This window comes from Amblyomma mixtum, chromosome 5, assembly GCF_055824585.1.
Source record: "Amblyomma mixtum isolate Tamu chromosome 5, ASM5582458v1, whole genome shotgun sequence".
NCBI classification, from domain to species: Eukaryota; Metazoa; Arthropoda; class Arachnida; order Ixodida; family Ixodidae; genus Amblyomma; species Amblyomma mixtum.
This window is the reverse complement of record NC_143016.1, coordinates 169,628,081-169,646,893: the sequence shown is the minus strand read 5'-3', so window position 1 is coordinate 169,646,893 and position 18,813 is coordinate 169,628,081. Positions and strand designations below refer to the sequence as shown.

At 47.2% G+C, this 18,813-nt stretch overlaps 1 protein-coding gene across 1 annotated transcript; it reads right to left on the bottom strand.

The window, feature by feature from the left end:
• Positions 1 to 1,605: 1,605 nt before the first annotated feature.
• LOC149344655 (uncharacterized) lies at positions 1,606 to 7,066 on the bottom strand. Its single transcript, XM_089542651.1, has 5 exons — positions 6,959 to 7,066; positions 4,873 to 5,024; positions 3,119 to 3,186; positions 2,903 to 2,983; positions 1,606 to 1,748 (listed from the first exon to the last, which is right to left on the bottom strand). Exons 1-5 carry the CDS (start codon positions 7,064 to 7,066, stop codon positions 1,606 to 1,608), a joined length of 552 nt encoding a protein of 183 aa, XP_089398777.1.
• Positions 7,067 to 18,813: the final 11,747 nt, after the last annotated feature.

Here is an 18,813-nt window from a genome sequence, read left to right as displayed (position 1 = left end):
GAGAGTGTAGGGTAATGTATTTTGTGTGTTCGCGGAGCTGGTCAGTATGAAATTAGTGATGTAACTAGAGTGCACGCAGCCGCCGCTCAATGCCTCGAGATCTCGGTAGTGTTCTGCGCTTCTTAGACGCCTTGTCCTCCGCAGCCGCCCGTTTAACAGCGCTCAAATGGGGTCTGGATCGATAGACTGTCCGTTAGAAGGCATTCGAAGCAACTTTGTGACAGGTGTATGAGACATCTTTAACGTTGAATTATCAATTACCTGAGCTACAGCGGCGACTCTCCGGCTTTCTACTTTGCAGCTTATTTATGGCGCGTGTAGTCAAACCTTGAGAGTGCTCACCGGTGTCACTCTGGTCTACCGCGGCGGACGTAAAATATGTGATATCAGAAGTCCCATCTCGAGCGCGATCGAACGACGAGGGCGGCAGGTCTGCGAGCACCCTCATTTGGTACCCAAGCCAAGAAGACTGTCAGAGCAGAGACCCTCGTGAAGCTATCAGAACGTTGCGTAAAAGAAAAGATACATATTTCTTCTGCTGAAGTGAGATTTCTAATCTTTAATACCCTAACTCATTCAGATGAAAGATTTGTTGGTCTCTTCTTTATCGTAATGTTCTTATTCCGAGCAAGATCCATTAATGTCCTTATGCTAAGCGAGATTAAATGACACGCCATTCGAAGGTGCTCTCGGCCGTTAAATTAATGGACCTCTCATAAGGGTACTTTGAAAGGCTGTTGAGTTTAGAGCCCTCGAGTTTGTCAAGCGCTCTCTAACTGGAAGGCGTCGTGCCATTGTTATATGGCAAACGCAATCAGCCTCGAAAGATTCCGTAATTTCAGATCAAGCTGCTCTGGCGCCACCATCACCGCCAATAAATTTTCAGGCATGCAAGTATTAAGCTTAGAATTTTTTCTAACCTGAAGAGGTCCCAGACGAGGAGTTTAATTATGACGGCAATATCATTCACTCCTGAAATTTCGCTCTTCTTGACAAGCTCTTTAGCATTCATGCATTTTTGAGGAAGCTGAAATAGGTTGTTTTTCTATCGCTGCCAACCATGGAATCGTGCATGCTGCAGTGCTTTGAAACAATATTGCTGCAACCTGGTTGGTCCATAGTTTACCTGAATGTTAGCGCAGAAAGACAGGTGCAACAAAAACTAAGACGGGACACAGCGTTCTTAAAACAAGCGCAGCAGCGTTTTGCAGCCCAGCCTGTCTTTTTTTCTTAAATAAATCGTATACTTCAAATTTTTGCATATGTCAGAGATCATACACGGTGATTTCATTCCTCTGCGCATTGCGGCGAGCACTCTGCGTCCCAGGGTGCATGCAGCCGCCGCTCGATTGCCCTCGAGATCTCGAAAGGGTTCTGCGCTGCTCCGTTGACTCGGTAAACTGTTGACTGGAGTCGCCCGAGTAACAACGTTCAACTGGTCTATCACTTGATAGACTATCGGTTCAAGAGTCTTTGAGACGATAGTGTGACAGGGGTATGAGAAACCATTTCCGTTTGTTTACCAAAACCATTTATTTGCGCGGTGTGCAAATCAGTAGTGGGGGGACACGCTGCTCTAAACGGCAGCGAAAGCTGCACCAAGCCCTACGCCGATCCCCCTGGTCCACTGCCACAGAGGGTTTCGTTGTAGGTGCTGTAGACGGGTTCACCGCAGACCTCGACATGGCCTTCCTTACAGGCTCCAACCGTTTCCGCCGCTGTGCCTTCGTACACCCAGAGGCGGCAACCTGCGAGTGAAGAGCCGTTTCTGGTAGCTTCCTCCAAATTTTCAGGCTACACTGCCTTACACCGGCATATACAAACTTGCAATCATAAGAAGAAAGTTGCTCATGTTGTGCGGAGCAAAGGAATGAAGGAATGTTTAACTTCTGGCCATGCCTTCCTGCCCATATACTAGACACGAACCTCCGGGCCCTAGCGATGTATGAAGTCCGGTAAACGCACGACCGGCATCAACAACAAAGCTAGGAGGAGACGGTTTGAAAGCCAAACAAAATGAGTGTTCCAAGGCTTGTAACTAGGCGCAAATATTCAGAGAACGAAATTTGTCATAACGAAGAATGGCGCCGTTATTCCTCTTTGGGGTAATACATGATTACTTTCTGGCAACGAACACAATTAAAAAACAGTGATTCGCTGTCAACAGGACCTCTCTCGTCGCTATTTAAGTTGGAAGCTCACACTATGTAATTTCAAGCATTAAATGTCACGTATCTACCAAAACATCCTGATACTTGACAACGCGCTGACGCCTCTCGCAACAAAAGGTACTCGTTAGCCGACCCAGAACAAAATGCCTTCTTGTCGTCGTTCATTTACAGGCACACGTAAGTTCTTTTTAGTCTTTACAATTTCAAACTTCAGAAGCCCTTTTCTGCGAGAGCTACTCAAGACCGCATCAGTGCTTTTTTGGCATGGGTGTTTAAAAAAAAAAAAAGCTAGGCCACAATTCGGCTTAGAAATTTTCTAAGGCACAAGCCAGACGAATTCCAATTCGGTGATCCCTAAATGAGAAGGAGTGCTGAAACTGAGAAATTGGACTTCAGCGAGGACACCAAAATATAACAATCCATCACTCCCATGTGAAAGAAGTTGTATAATGCATTAACATTATTCGGGCTTTCTCATGCAAATGACACACAGTTTATATAATATTGTATGAAATTTGTATGACCAGAGTATAAGTTTGTAAAAAGACATGACATTTGTATGACATATGTTGGATAATCGCAAGATATTTGTATGACAAACTTTTATCAGGTCATTGCATGATAGCTTTCTAACTAGGGCAGTAGCGCTTTTCGAAGCAAATGTGTCGCAAATTATAAAGTAGAAAAAATGGCACGTTCTACGGAGCAGCAGTATAATGCGTGGCTCTTACCTATGGCGGCGCTGAAGCGAGTAACGAAGCATGCGGAGTAGTCGGCAAAGGGCAGATCCACTTCGTAGGTGGTGTCGGGAGCTTTGGACAAACAGGAGAAAAACATGATAATGTAAATTGTAGCGTTGGCAGAGCCGTAAGAAGTGCTTAGAAATATTTGCTTTTTAACGTGATGTTGCTGCTTCGGGAGCATTAAAAATGTAGTGCTGAACTTACCACTAGCGAAGACGACGCTGATGACATCTGGGCTATCCGTTGCAGTTGCTGTCTCAATGTCTGAAGTCCTGCCATGAGATTGTGCTAAATCGACCTGTAGAGATTCCCCCATTCTTCAGGAGGCCGTCCAAAACACTAAACTCATTTTCTACATATGTGAAACCTCCTAAGCAACATCTGAAATTTGGGCACTCGCGCCTTTTTCAATTTTTGGCATGCTGGATGCAATGAATAAATAGTTGACCATGAAAAAAGATGATTTAGTCTCTTGTGATGCTGACCCCACAAATATCTTCTAAGTTTGGTCCGCCTGGCCGCATTACATACATTTGCAACATTAGCCTTTCGAGTTATTTTCACCATGATTCCTAAAATGGTTAAAAAGGTAATCCTGAACCCGGTGTACAAAGTCGGTGGCAGATTCCGGGATTATATGTGTCTTTTAGTGCGATACCAGTTATAGTGGGCATTCCCCGCATTTAGCCGTTTGTTTGTTTGTTTGTTTGTTTGTTTGTTTTTGTGTGAAGCTTGCTTTGTGCAGGTTCGCCCCCGGCACGCCGGGTTGTAGGCAACCTGCTCGGTGTGTGTGTGTATAGGTATATACATGTATATCGGGTGTTTCAGCGAAGACTTTCGAAAATTTTCAGAAATAGGCTTTGTGGGGTAAAAATGTGCCTTTAGAGGCATAGTACTCCAAGCGTTGGCGGGCTCCAGAAAACAGGTGAATCATGTTTAGTACCACGGTTAAATCATTTTTAAAAACTAACTTTTTATCAAGTAGAGTTGAGCTCCTAGTTACAAATTGAGATTTGTAGCCAGTCATTAGTAATATCCAAATCAGTTTATAGAATTTCGAAAACGCGATTACGCTCGCCTGGCTCGACAAAGTTTCGCTGCTTTGTACGAAAATGCATGCACGTTCAAAAATAGCATGCAGGCAAAGAATACCCCCAGTGCACGTAACTGTCCAAAAAGCCAAATTTTGTCTAGGCACAGCGCCAAATGGGATCGCGATTTTGAAATTCAAAAAGGTTATGACTGTTACTAATGACGGACGACAAATCTCTAATTGTAGCTAGGCGCCTAACTCTACTAGTTAAAAAATTAATTATTCAGTATTAGTTATCGAGCTTACTACTAATGGCGGTTCATCGGTAATACTGTACCGCAAAATCCACATTTTTAACCAAAAAGCCTATTTTAGGAAATATTTGAACTTGTTGGCTCAAACACCCAGTATATACACATTGCCCACTATGGCAGATGACAGTTCACTAAACGATCGGTCATGAGAGGTTGCTCGGTGAGAGCAATCTGTGCTACACAAGCCCTACCGTTGGCAGCACCTGCCATTGCAGGGAAGTGGCGGATTGCTATACCACTGCACCAGGAGTGGTATGAGGACGCCCAGGGATCTATGCACGTGGAGTAGAGAATTACCAATTCCGCATTTACGGGCATTCACCCATTAACACTATTCGAACAATATCCATCCGGGAAAAAAGGATCCGAACACCGGAATCAAAGTGAAAACCGAAAAGCTAACGCACATAATTCGCATTTGGTCGAGCTACGCAAATCGACCGTTATTTTTTTTTATTGTATTTTCTTACTCAACACGCGGGGCGATGTGGTGTCAAAAAAACCGGTGGCTTCGGATTTGTAGATTTCCCCTTTTTGCTTCTCATTGTGTTCTTACATTTTCGCTTCACTCGGGAAGCTTCGACGGGAAATAAGAACTGCTAACAGCTTACACTTGTGTTCCGTCCTGGGGCCGTGTGAGAAGGGAGAAATTCGCCTGGCCGTTGACAAGCTGCGGACTCTGTAGGACCAGGTAGGTACAGTTGCCCTGGCTCGTCTCGGATGTAGATTCCACCAGATAGCTCACGTCGAAGCTAGAGAAGATCTGCGGACGCGCAGGGTAAAATGCACATTTATCTCACTGGCTTCAACGGTACCGTTTATAAGATGCTCGTGGCATGAGGGGCCGAGCAGTATAGGCTTCCACCACTTTGTTAACACACAAGTAAGCAGAGAAGTATCGCGCACGAACAACAATGCAACGTGGTTTGCAGTCAGCAAAGGAAAAGCGTTTCTAGAGCGGATGGCATTTTATAAAGGCTGAAGGCACAGTGACAAAACTGGAGGCTGCATAACTGGAAGCATAGTGGAAGCCAGCCAAACCACGGAAGAACTGAGTAAGTAGTAAAGTCAAGGCTGCAAAAAGGTCTTATCAAGGCTTAAGGCAGGCCTATGAGCTCACCCAGTGCTAGGGTTTATAACATAAAGATGCCGAGGACGTCGTATGTCCATTCAGGCAAACGCAGTTAAGTGGAGCGTGTCAAGGAGGTCATTTCACGTGATTTTGTTTCAGCCTAAACCCTAACGGCACTCGAATAACGGGTAGTTTTTTTTTATATAGAGAGAGACAGAACGAGTAATTATTGACCTCCTTAAAGTTGGAAACCAAATTCATTGAGACCCAAAAAAGTGCTTAGTTTTATCGGCTGCAGCCCGCCGCGCTTGGTCTTGTAAGTGGTTTCTCAGGAAAGTAAACCAAATAATGTGACCGGTTAGTCTTGCACGGAAACATTTGCATTGCAACAAGTTTGTGCGGACTGTAAGTAAAGATAGCATAATATACAGCGCCCTTCTGCCTTCCTCGCGCTCAGATGAAATAGCGCTGAGAAAGCAAATCTCGAGAGCGATCAGCATCTACCGGTCATAAACTAAGTAGCCGGTTATGTCATCTTTTTCAGCACGGAAGAGCACTATACAAGTAAAATTTACGGAGCCAACACGGACGATTTCCAAATTCAGCTTTCTTGAACAAGCGTTTTGAATATTAGAATATTGTTAGGTACTGTTATGGAAATATTTAAGGTAATGGTCGAATCATGTGATGCGTAGCAAAAGCTTTCTTTTAAAGTTTTTCCATCGCTCGCCTCCAGTAGTGTTGACTACCATAGAATAGAAAAAATGTTAATAGCAAAAAACTAAAAGCCTGTCGAGGAGTGATCTAGCGATATAATGATTGTTACAGTGAAATCTTAAAATATATGAAAAAACGTCGTTCGTAGAGCATTTCCTCTATAAAAATGACTTTGTTCAAAAATTCTGTCTTAGCAGCGACTACCAGGCGCAAATTTTTTGAGGCTCGGGACACTCGACTGCATAATGAAAACATAAGAGGCGTACAAAGTCCCCAAGTCTCAGCGGTCTGACGGGCATCACATCGTGCTGCAGCACGTATTTCAACTGTTCCATTGTTCATATGCTAGTGCAACAGAACCTACTGCCGCCTTTTTCCACCGCAGGCTTCCTTGGAATTCACCAGGTAGTCTTCTTTCATCTTCACACTGAGGAGATTTGCTTTTTTTCCAAAATGAACATCTTTTTTTGCCGCAATGGAAAGTACAATGTTGCAAAATAGGAGAAACCATCAGGGTGGAACAAGCGTCAGATTATTTCAGTGGTTAACTCAGAGATTAACGGTCCTCAAATGCGCGTTGAGAAAGCTCGCCAAGCGTTTGTTTGCCCAGCACTGCCAATTCAAATTAAAAGACCTATCAATCGAGCTTCCTCTCCTTTATCGTCCTGTGCACGTGTCCTCGTATCCGGAAGCTTCTTTGCGTTCTAATTTATCCAGTGTGTGCAAAAAAAAAGGATCTATGAAAATGCACACCTGGCTCAATTATGCAGCGCATTCATTGTGAGCTACCCGATCGGTACGAAATGATTTTAAAAGGCACAGAAAACTGTGCCTTTCTCGATTCGGGAAACACACTGAGTTTTCGCTTGCGCATTTCTCGCTCTCCAACTCGGTGCGATGCCTCTTACCTGTGTAGCGTTGCAAGGCTGATTCGCAGCCGTGCCGCATATTTGGGCACTGGCGCTAGCTACCAAGAAAAGGTGAAGCAGGTATGCGAGCATGAAATGACGGGCCATTCTGTCAGCACCTAATTTCCGACAGAAAATAAAAGCTTGTTCTCTACTGACTTCGCTGCCGCTGCCGCGCATTATAAAGGCCGTCTGACAAGCACGCGAAAAGCACTCTATCCAATCAGAGTGCTTGATGTGTCCGCATATGGGGGCGTTGTTGGGACCGGTTAGAAACAAAAAGAAAGCACCTTGTTCTCAGTGAAGTTAGTTTTTGCACGTGCCGCAAATTTTTTGTGCACATAATCCTTGGGCGCTACTCGGAGCATTACCTTGGTGAAAAGATACTACGCCACTCAGAGATAGGTAGACACGCGCCTAGCTCTGCTGGAAAAACGGGTTGTGTTTTTGTTTTGTTTTTTCACGGCACTGATGTCTGATGTAGGTTCCCTGCTGTGGAAGGTATTTCTGTCGCTCCGAATACAGAAGCTCCTCTCGATAGTACGGCGCAAAAAAGTAGCAGTAAAACTGTTTTCGGTGCATGTTCCGGAGGTCAAACACTGCCATTGTGTGCAGGACGTTTACAGATTGTTTTAAAATGTGGCTCGTGGGAGGAGATAGCAGCAACGTCCGCCCAAGCATGTGATACCGTTTCAACTCTGTTGCAGTACAGGTGCAGCTGACCTTACTGCAGATATGCAGTGCAGTGACATAGAAGGGCTGCACGTGGCAGGAAATTACTGCCACAAAAAGTAAACCGAGCTTTTTGTCATTTCGCGCTCGGTTACTGAACGCGACATTGGGCACACGCTTTTACGACATTGCCAGACAACAGCGCGAAAAACATCGACACTGAGCACTGAACAGCGATGATTTCCAAACTTAAAAAAAAAGCGTAAAGAAATCGCATAGAGAAATAATAATAGAATTGAAGTGAATCGAAAGTTATGAGATTTCGCAAATAAGAATTGAAATGCTGCGTTTCTTCTCCTTGGATGTAGTTTCTTCATAAATTTCCATGTCTTTACTACGCTGACGCCGAAAGACATGCGGTAATATTTTACATGTATCTAACCGGGCTAAAACAACATTTCTGCGCATGGTCAATATTTAATTTCATGTGCTTCAACCCACCCCTGCAAAGGCTTCCGAACCGAATGATTAGGCTGCTCATGCGCTATCATTGAATGATCAGAATGGTGCAGAAAATACGGCACTTATAGAAGTTTATGCAGCAAGCATTATAACCACACTGAGACAGAAACATACAAGACAAAGAAGCTTAGCGTATGGCGTCTCTGATAGTGGCCTTAGCATCCATAAAAAAATTCCTCCTTCTTCTAGCATGCTACGACATTTAAAAACTTTTAGCCCCACTCCACTGCGTAACGTGAATCATGGGTGGGCGTCATTTTATTCAACAGGCATTTTTTCCGCAGTGGCAGAAAACATTTCCAATGACGGCCGAGGTGGTCCCAAACTTAGAGCCTGCTTCGGGACGAACTCGCTAGGCGGGGCTGTATTCTTGCATCTGCTATGGTCCCCCGGTCTTCGACGCGCTCAATGAAACATACAAGCTTCACTAGGGCACCGAAATGAAAGCGACGGCAGTTACATCTAGGCATCGTAGCCTTTGCTAGGGCTCCTGCACGTGCTCCTGTGGCGACAGAATTGGAGCAAGGTGCGAGCGCCCTAGTTAGTGTGTCCTAGTTAGCGAGCTCTAGTTACAGCAACCACCGTAGTAAGAAAACCAGAAAAAAAATTCGGAGCACTGCCATTAAGTCCTAAAAATATCCTGGGCCTGCACATCAGCTTGCATAGCAGCTGTCACAGCTTGCGAGCAGCCGAAATACTAGTAGACACTGCCGAGGAGTTTTTGCCATCGGCTAACATGAACGCTACGAGTGGACACTCCGGCCCCTTCGCATCCGACCACAGCGTTCCACGCCTCCGCCAGATAACGCTGCACACACAAAAGGAAGCGGTTGCGGCCATGGCGAAGTGAAATTGTGGCCTGCGAGATTGGCTGCGAGTGACGGTCGTCTCAGAGGCTGGTGCGCTACCTCGCCTCCGCCTGGTGCGCTGAGAGCAAAAATCGACCGCAGGGGCCTACGGGACTGCCCTCTCTCATTTAGTCTAGTTAATATTATTCTACAATTTTAGCGGGTATCTGAACAAAGTAAGTACACGTTTAGAATATTTTTGCTACCATGTCTGAAATTGCCCTTTTTTCGTTTATATTCATACCATGCTCACAAAAACGGACAGAAAATCAAGAAGCCAGTACACCGCGAATGAAAATAGCCTGAGCACGCCGTCGCCAGTAATAGAATTAAAGGTGCACTGAAGAGGAATCTGAACTCGTATTTTTACCGCTGGAACTCGATCTACACGTTCCGAGTGTTCTTGGAAACTTCGAATTATTGCCCGGTGCGGGCAATTTCCCCTATTTAAATGCGATTAAACGTCGGGCTCCCGCTTTTTTTGTTTTGAATACCCCGCAAACGGTGGGAGGAGTCGACCAACCTTTCACCCAGTCCCGTGGCGGCTTGCCGCTCTGCCATCGGCGGAGTGGTAAATAGTGATCGGAGAAAGCAAAGAGTCCACGTGCATTTTCATTTCCGTGGGCCTAATGTGCAGCTATGTAGTCTCTGACTAGACCTATTTATTCACGGAAACATAAAGGAAAAAAATAAAAGCGAAAGCAAAGTCTCCACGCGACTGCCTGAAAGGCACTCCATGCAATGATCGACTCCTCCCACCGTATGCGGGAAATTAAAAAAGAAAAGGCTTGAGCCGGATGTTAATTCGATTCAATTAGGAACATCGGCCGCACTGCGCAAAAAATCGAAGTTTCTGGGAACGTGTAGATCAAGTTCCCGCGCAGAAAGACGAGTTCAGATTCCTCTTCAGTTCACCAATCTACTAATTACCGGCGGACAAGCCGCAAAACTGAGCGTGTTATGCGATGCCCACTCCACTTCGCTTGGAAACAGTGGCACCCTGCCGTGTCTCGATCATTCTGGAGAACTCCTCGCCGTCTGAGCAATGGCGACGCACGCCACTGGATGAGGCTAGGAGAACGTATACAGGTGTCCCAGCTAAATGTAACCAAGCTTTTTAAAAACACGGGTTGTCTTAGCCGTCTGAAACCAAATGAGGGTTGTTTAGAGTCGCGTGACCTAGTCTGCAATATTTTTTTCGTTCTTCAAGGTTGACTAGTTAGTTAAGCTCAATTAACTAACTTTTTAATTATTGACTTGAGGAACAAAGTGTCAATGGAAAAGTTGTACATCGTTTTGGGAAACAGCTTACTGAGACCTTTGCCGCCAAGTAATATTTGCGTAAAGTAGTTTTTTTACCGGCCTTTAACCATTACCCGCACAATAAGAAAAAGCTTTCACATGACAACTGTGCCACTTCAACGTAAAATAAGAAAAGAATAAGAATAAACAAGAATAAAATCCATTTTTTCTAAAGTCCTCTCCTCGATGAGACTTTGGGTGCACATTGGGGCAGAGAAGTGAGCGGGCAGCTGGTCACGTGACAACTTTCTTTTAAGGCCAATAAATTAAGCTACGTAAATCGTAACTTGACGGAAACTGCACTACTACCGGTTTTTCGAGGTGATCTAAAACTTTTGCATTGACCCTTTCTTCCTGAGGTTAATAATTAAAAAGTTAGGTAATTAAACTTAACTAATTAATTAACTTTGAAGACCGAAAAAAATACTCAAGACTAGGCCACGCGGCTATGAACTGGTTTCACTGGCTATGAGTTGGTTTCACTAAACTAGGACACTTCACCTTTTTTAGAAGTTTGGTTACATTTAGCTGGGACACCCGGTATAATATCAATGTCGTGTGTGTTCGCGCCTGCCTTCGCGCGACGCACCTAAAAGTTGCGGCGCGCCGTATAAGTAAGGGATGTTTAGCTGCGGTGTCTTGTTCTTGCCGTAGAAAGAAGCCCTGCAGTATGACTGCCAGCGAACATTCCTGTGGTCCTGCCGCGGACCTGAAAGGGAGCGCGTGCATATTGTTACGGGGAAATACTATTTACATTTATTTACAAGCAATCGGTGAATAGTTCCTAGCGGCGAGCATCAGGAAGCACCAACGCCAGCAGGAAGCACCAGCAACCTCTTCTTCTTCGTGCGACCATTTCACGCGAGAGACCACTTTGCAGAGGAGTGGCGTCACCAATCTTGATACGATGCTTCACAATAGTCGTACGAGCTAAAGGGCGGTCATTGAAGTCAAATATGTCCTGAAAAGATGTCAGAAGATGGGTAAGCGCCTCGGCTTGGTCGGCAGAGAGATCTGAAGCGATCATATTGGCAAAGTGGTCAGGTCTCGAAAGAGCTGTGACATGACCGTCCGGAGAGGACGATACACAATTTGTGACTGCAGAGATCACGTATTCATCGGTAGGGGACAGCGTGGCGAGGCACATGCCTTGAGGAAGCGTCTGGACGTGCGTACTGAAGTTGAGAACAGGTAACCACGCGCTGTTTGCCGAGACCGCGACAACCGTATGGGCAAGGACAACATTCTTTGTGACGGGCAAACCAAGGACAGGGGTGATGATATACTGGCCGTTAGGAAGAGGTGGAACAGATTTAAACAATACGTAAGTAGCGGCTTCAGGTGGTAAGCGGGTGAACTCGGCAGTACAGAGACGGTGCACAACTGGGGCAGGTGGTTCTGAGAGGTACGGTAGGTCCAACTCAACAACACTTGTAGCACAGTCAATAAGGGCTGCGTGCTCACTAAGGAAATCAAGGCCGAGTATGTCACGAGGGCACTGATTCAGAACGGTAAAGAGCACGGTGGTTTGGCGGTCAGAAATCGTCACACGAGCAGCACAGAGGCCGAGGACTGGGGACGTTGTGCCATCGGCAACTCGAACAACGGCTGTAGGAGCAGGCGTCAGTACTTTGCGGAGGCCGCGTCGTAGGTCGGAACTCATCACAGAAATGTGGGCGCCCGTGTCAACCAGAGCAGAGACGGCAACGCCATCGACTTGTATGGTCAGTAAATTGCGCGGGGCACGAAGAACTAAACGAGGATTTTGGAGCCGGGTCGTATCTGCAGCATCACCTCTGGACGCTGCAGAAATTAGTTTTCCGCTTGTGATCGTCCGTAGGGGCCGGGAGAGGAAGCGCGCGGTCGTTGCGGCGAACGCGACTGGCGGCGCTGTGGAGATGGTGAGCGGCTGAAGCGGGGCGGCGGGACGTCGGTGGTGGGTCTTGACGTGTCCAAGGGTCGCGAGAAAGAGCTTGAGTCTGCAGCGTCGGGGCGATAAGGTGGGGTCGAGTAACGGGTCCGCTGGGAGGAGTACCATCGACTACGGCAATGACGGGCGATGTGGCCGACACGGGAACAGTTGAAACAGATAGGCCTGTCGTCGGGCGTACGCCACTCGGAGGGGTTGCGCGGTCGAGGAGCGGCGTAAACAGGCCGGACAGGGTATAGAGGAGGGACTTCGGGCACTTGGGAGGTATGAAGAGCGGCAACAGAGGTCAAACCCAAGTTAGCAATTTCCTGGCGCACGACGGCTTGAATAAGTGGAAGGGGCAGGGGCTGGTTGGCTGCAGGTGTTGCTAAGGAGGCCGGAGGCTTCAAGCTCACGGCGTACGATACGGGTCACGTTCTCTGGTGAGGTCGGCTGGTTCCGTGGGCAAAGATCTTGGCAGGACGAAGACGCAGCCGTGTTGGGCAGGCGTGCGATATGCTGGGTGTTCCGTCGGCTTTTGGCGTCCTCGAAGCGGCGGCATTCTTTTACGATGTCTGCAATCTTGTCGCAGTTCTTATAAACGAGCAGATTGAAGGCATCGTCTGCAATGCCCTTCAGCACATGTCCGACTTTGTCAGCCTCGCTCATCTCCTTATCGACCGTGTAGCACAAAGTCAACACATCCTGAATATAGGACACGTAGGACTCCGTGGATGACTGGGCGCGACTGGCAAGATCTCTTTTAGCGGCAAGCTGCCGGCCGAGTGGTTTGCCGAAAAGGTCAATAAGTTTCTGCTTACAGTCATCCCAACTGGTTAATGTCTCTTCGTTACTATCATACCACTTCAGCGCCGTGCCCTTAAGGTAAAAAACCACGTTCGCAAGCATGAAAGTTTGGTCCCACCGGTTGTTAGCGCTGCACCGTTCATACTTGCGAAGCCAGGTCTCAACGTCAGCGTCGTCGTCCCCAGAGAAGGGTCCAGGATCCCGAGGGTGAGTGAGGACCACCGAGGACACTGATGCTGCCGAATATGGAGCAGCGGCTTCCGTCATTGTAAGCCATGGAAGGTAGCGGCGGCGTGAAAGGTACGTCGGGGGTGGAAGGTAGCGTCCGCTGCGTAGTTCCGTCTTGCCGCACCTCCACCAAGATGTTACGGGGAAATACTATTTACATTTATTTACAAGCAATCGGCGAATAGTTCCTAGCGGCGAGCATCAGGAAGCACCAACGCCAGCAGGAAGCACCAGCAACCTCTTCTTCTTCGTGCGACCCTTTCACGCGAGAGACCACTTCGACTTCCACTTCCTCTTCGTCGTAGCAATATCTTCGGGACTGCCTGATCGCGAGCTTCCATTCGCCGGACCGTCAAAGTGCTCAGTGAACAATGTGTCTATTTTGCTTGCCTACTTCGTGCATTGCGGCACTAGTCTTGTAAAATTTGTCTCTGCACTGTAGCCTCTATCGAGTCTCGCTTAATGGTTAGCAGTGTTTTGAAGAATACTTTGCAAGTGTTATTAGAGTGCTGTTCAGATAGTCTGTTTGCTCTATTATGCTTGTTCTTTGCGACCCATTCACTCACACTGATTCTCTGCCTTGCGGTCGGTCAGGCTGGGCACGAAAGACCATTCCTCTATGTGATCAGGTAGACGGGTTCATCTGAGCTTACCACGCTCAGTCGAGGGCATCTCCTGAGATACCGGAACAGCTACCCCACGCGCTCTAAGCTGTCTGGTACCCATTACGCATGTCTGCATGTGGGCCCCAAACATCCTTAGCACAAAATATTTCTCTATTTCTAGAAGTTAGAATATGAATTTAAGTCTTTTAAGTGATAAATAAATAACAAATAATACTAAAATAATAATAATAATAATAATAATAATAATAATAATGGGCACAAGATACCTACCCATTATAAATGCTATCAGAAATGAGGTTCTCTCTAAATCCACTTCAAAATCTCTAAAAATTTGTTCAATTCAGGCGGAAGACGTACTATGACGCCGAGGATGGCTAACAAATCAAATTCGTCTCTTTCGCGATGCGATCGCTCTACTTACTTATGAGACATGTATTGCTAGTGATAACCAAGTCCACCACTCCTTGGCATTTTAACTGGCAAATCAGTTTTCAACCTTCCTTTGAATGCGCCGAATAGGCTGGGCGAGTTAGTATTTCATTCAGTAATACTGCGCGAATTGAAACTGGAACAGCGCTCGTCGTGGTCTATCTTCTTTCGACCAGTTTCAGTTCACCCTGTATTACTCCTCGGAGTACTATAACGCATACTCGACCACTTTTTGTAAGAGCTACATGACACGCTTACACTTAGCATCATCACGCTGTCCTGTTCCACCAATACTTATGCGGAAGCCGTATACCTCCCATTCGCATAAAAGCCACCGCCCGCCATCTTCGCTGTTCATGGAGGGAATTTTTCAGCGACGTCATCGCGCTTTCTCCAGACGTCATCAGTAGACCGCGAGATTCATAACACCTAGAGCAAAGAAGAAAAACGAAATTATCTCCGGAGGTGCATCGAATCGACCAAGGGCCTTCATATTGCGAGAAGAGCGCAGCGCCCATAGGCCATAAAACCGCTTTTTTAACATGGTATTGATTGCACTGAAAATATGTTCTATTTGCATGAACAGTAACCGGATATAGAGGAAAAATAGCTGATGGAGAGCAAGCCAAAATAACGACCCGAGCAGCAACCGTCAACACAGCGACCTCGCGCCGTGCCCTGGGGTTGAGGTTGCCGCCGCTGCCCTTCCAATTTACAATTACCCCCGGCTGAAGAGGAAGCCGTCCTGGCGACTCAGGGAGATAACACACGGCTGATAGTACGGCTTCAGGTGGGACACATGGAGAGTCTCGCGGTTACGACGGCCTTGATCTGGCGCGGGTGTCACTGTATCTACAATCGATATAACAAAGGAAACGCGCTCTACGACGCGGTAAGGTCCATGCCACTTGGTGAGAAGCTTTGAAGAGTGGTCGGGTGTGGTAGAACGCACGTGAAGCCAGAAGAGAGAGCCGGGTAAAATACTGTCAGCAGTGTGGGTGGTGTGAAAGCGGGATTTTTGACGTCCCTGCTCGCCGGGCGTTAACGACCGAGCAAGCTGACGGCACTCCTCGGCATGATTGGAAGCTTCTTAAATGGTGGTGCCCTCGGACTGGTAAGGCTGGTAAGCAAGTACACTATCTAGCGGGGAGGAAGATTCTCCCCGTATGGAAGAAAAAACGCTGAGAAGCCAGTGGTGCTCGGCGTGGAAATGGTGTAGGCCTAGTTGAAGAAGGGCATGATCTTGTCCCAGTCAGAATGGTCGGAAGACACGTACATGGACAGCATATCGCCAAAGATTCGGTTAAACCGTTCCGTGAAATCGTTAATTAGCCTCCGGGTGGTAGCCCGTTGCGGTATCGTGAGAGAAAACATAGCGCAAAACAGCATAGCTGGACAGGCGCTAGAAATAGCGCCTGTCCCGTTCAGTTCTGGGTCTCCTGTGCCCTTTTTGCGCTGTGTTTTCAAAGAACGGTTACCAACTCGCCGAAACCAAGCTACTGTTGCATGGTGAGTGACATTTTTTGAGAAGAAACTCTACGCCCTCACATATAATGACGCGCAACCGGTCGCTAAGCAGTTCCCGGTGTGCTCCATTCTGAGCAATGAAGTGATGCAAGATGAAACACATAAAACAGCGAAAAAGACGACGGGCCAGAGAAAGGAGAACACAGGAAGGGCGCTGACTTGCAACTCAAGATTCTATTATTTAATACTTCATATATATAGGAACACACAATTCTTCTCAACCCGCATCTATTATTTGTTGAGAGGCTGAACATCCTTTTAGCCGAGGAAGGCTGCTGAGGTCACCCGACCTTCTTTAAAGCTTTTAATATTAGCCATTCAGAGACTGTCTTCCTTCATCACAAGGTAATCCAAAACAATGCTTTAGGCCCTATACACCTCCGATATTAATATTTCGATAAAACTCTGCATAAAACTATTTCCCTATACCTAGAGTTTGACGCGAAATGGCCTGAGTTGCCTATGTGCCATAAACCCAACAAATCACAACACGACTGAAATTTCAGAATTCTTCATGTAAATAGGTTGTTTTATGAAATCGCAAACAATATTTTCTGTGGAACTGGCCCGGAAAACTTGGATGAGAGTGCTAAACTAATTAATGCAGATATCTGCCCACTATCAGATTTTTTTGCTTTTGCAGCTATAAAAAAAATCATTTTTTTTTCAATAACTGCAGAATTCCTTAGAATGAACCCAAAGTGTTTCGCAGAAACGTACTTTGTCAACTACCAAGGGTATATACGAAACTTGGAAAACGATTTCTTACATTTTACGTTGCCTATTATTTTAATAGGCTCCTTACTGAAATAGTACAATTGCCGTCTTTTGCTGAAGTTAAATGAGGAACTGAAACCTGATTGTTTACCCAAACCGCACAATGTATATTTTGAAAGTATTTTTTGCAGTGTACTATATTTTGTGTCCACGATGTGCCTTCAGTTTATTATTGTTTATATTTAAGCAAGGACCACGAGCTTCTTGATTGCCGTGGCACGACCAGAAGCGCTCCCGCGCTTCTGTGGGCACCATAATGTACGCTACAATTTTGAATGTTAATAAAGTTATGCATGTATGGCCGTATGCAAAAGTAACGAGCTCCACTTCACCAAAGTCAATAAATTCTTACTCAGGCCTTTTCACCACCAGCGTATCCCAACGGCCTATTTTGAGACCAGTTCTCCTCCTGCATTACATAAATAATTTAGTTAAACTACTTCGCACCAAAAACATTATATTATATGCAGAAGGCACTAGAGAATTGTTTGCCCGGAAAAACTGTCAGGCCTTACAGGAAACGGCAAACGCTTGGCTACAAGAACTACCGTTGTGGCTGGGCACGGGAACACTCCTCAAGGCATCTTCTTGATTCAGCGCACTTTCTACATGCAGGCCTACCTGGTTATACTCGCATCGCTGCTATCAGCTGTGCAGTAGAACCAGGCAGTGTCCTTGGAATCGTTTTCGGTACCAAGCCCACCACATGATCATCACGGCTTCCCGCCCCCTTCCTACCGTGACCTCCCTCCAGCACAAGTCGACGATATTCATCCGGCATCATCCGCAACCGCATCACTACCCGTCCGCTACTTAAGCAGCCCATCCCCCACCCCCCCCCCCTCGTCAACCGAAGCCTCACTGGGCACGGGAACACTGCTCAAGGCATCTTCTCGATTCAGCGCTCTTTCGACATCCAGGCCTTCCTGGCTTTACTCGCATCGCTGCTATCAGCTGTGCAGTACAACCAGGCAGTGTCCTTGGTATGGTTTTCGGTACCAAGCCCACCACATGCTGATCAGGGCTTCCCGCCCCATTCCTACCGTGACCTCCCTCCAGCACAACTCGACAATTTTCGTCCCGCATCATCCGCAACCGCATCACTACCCGTCCGCTACTTAAGAAACCCCCACCCCCTCCCCCTCGTTAACAGAAGCATCACTGGGCACGGGAACACTGCTCAAGGCATCTTCTTGATTCAGCGCTCTTTCGACATGCAGGCCTTCCTGGCTTTACTCGCATCGCTGCTATCAGCTGCGCAGTAGAACCAGCCATTGTCCTTGGCATCGTTTTCGGTACCAAGCCCAAAACATGATGATCAGGGCTTCCCTCCCCCTTCCTACCTTGATCTCCCTGCAGCACAACTCGACGATTTTCATCCGGCATCATCCGCAACTGCATCACTACCCGTCAGCTACTTAAGCAGCCGAACCCCCCCCCCCCCCCTCGTCAACCAAAGCTTCACTGGGCAAAGGAACACTGCTCAAGGCATCGTCTTGATTAAGCGTTCTTTCGACATGCAGACCTTCCTGGCTTTACTCGCATCGCTGCTATCAGCTGCGCAGTAGAACCAGCCATTCTCCTTGGCATCGTTTTCGGTACCAAGCCCAGCACATAATGATCAAGGCTTCACGCCCCCTTCCTACCGTGGCCTCCCTCCAGCACAAGTCGGCGATTTTCATCCGGCATCATCCGCAACCGCATCACTACCCGTCCGCTACTTAGGCAGCCCGACCCCCCCCCCCCTCGTCAACCGAAGGCTCACTGGGCACGGGAACACTGCTCAAGGCATCTTCTTGATTCAGCGCTCTTTCGACATGCAGGCCTTCCTGGCTTTACTCCCATCGCTGCTATCAGCTGCGCAGTAGAACCAGCCAGTGTCCTTGGCATCGTTTTCGGTACCACGCCCAACCCATGATCATCATGGCTTCCCGCCCCCTTCCTACCGTGACCTTCCTCCAGCACAACCCGACGATTTTCGTCCCGCATCATCCGCAACCGCATCACTACCCGTCCGCTAGTTAAGCAGCACAACCCCCCCTCTCTCCTCGTCAACCGAAGCTTCAATGGGCACGGGAAGACCGCTCAAGGCATCGTCTTGATTCTGCGCTCTTTCGACATGCAGACCTTCCTGGGTTTACTCGCATCGCTGCTATCAGCTACGCAGTAAAACCAGGCAGTGTCCTTGGCATCGTTGTCGGTACCAAG

Excerpts from the sequence above, each read along its gene's own strand:
- LOC149344655 (XM_089542651.1), bottom strand. The coding sequence starts at position 7,066 with ATGGCCCGTCATTTCATGCTCGCATACCTGCTTCACCTTTTCTTGGTA. Across the intron at positions 5,025-6,958 it reads AGCCTTGCAACGCTACACAG|ATCTTCTCTAGCTTCGACGT; the intron begins GTAAGAGGCATC and ends GCGCGTCCGCAG. Across the intron at positions 2,984-3,118 it reads CAGCGTCGTCTTCGCTAGTG|CTCCCGACACCACCTACGAA; the intron begins GTAAGTTCAGCA and ends GTTTGTCCAAAG.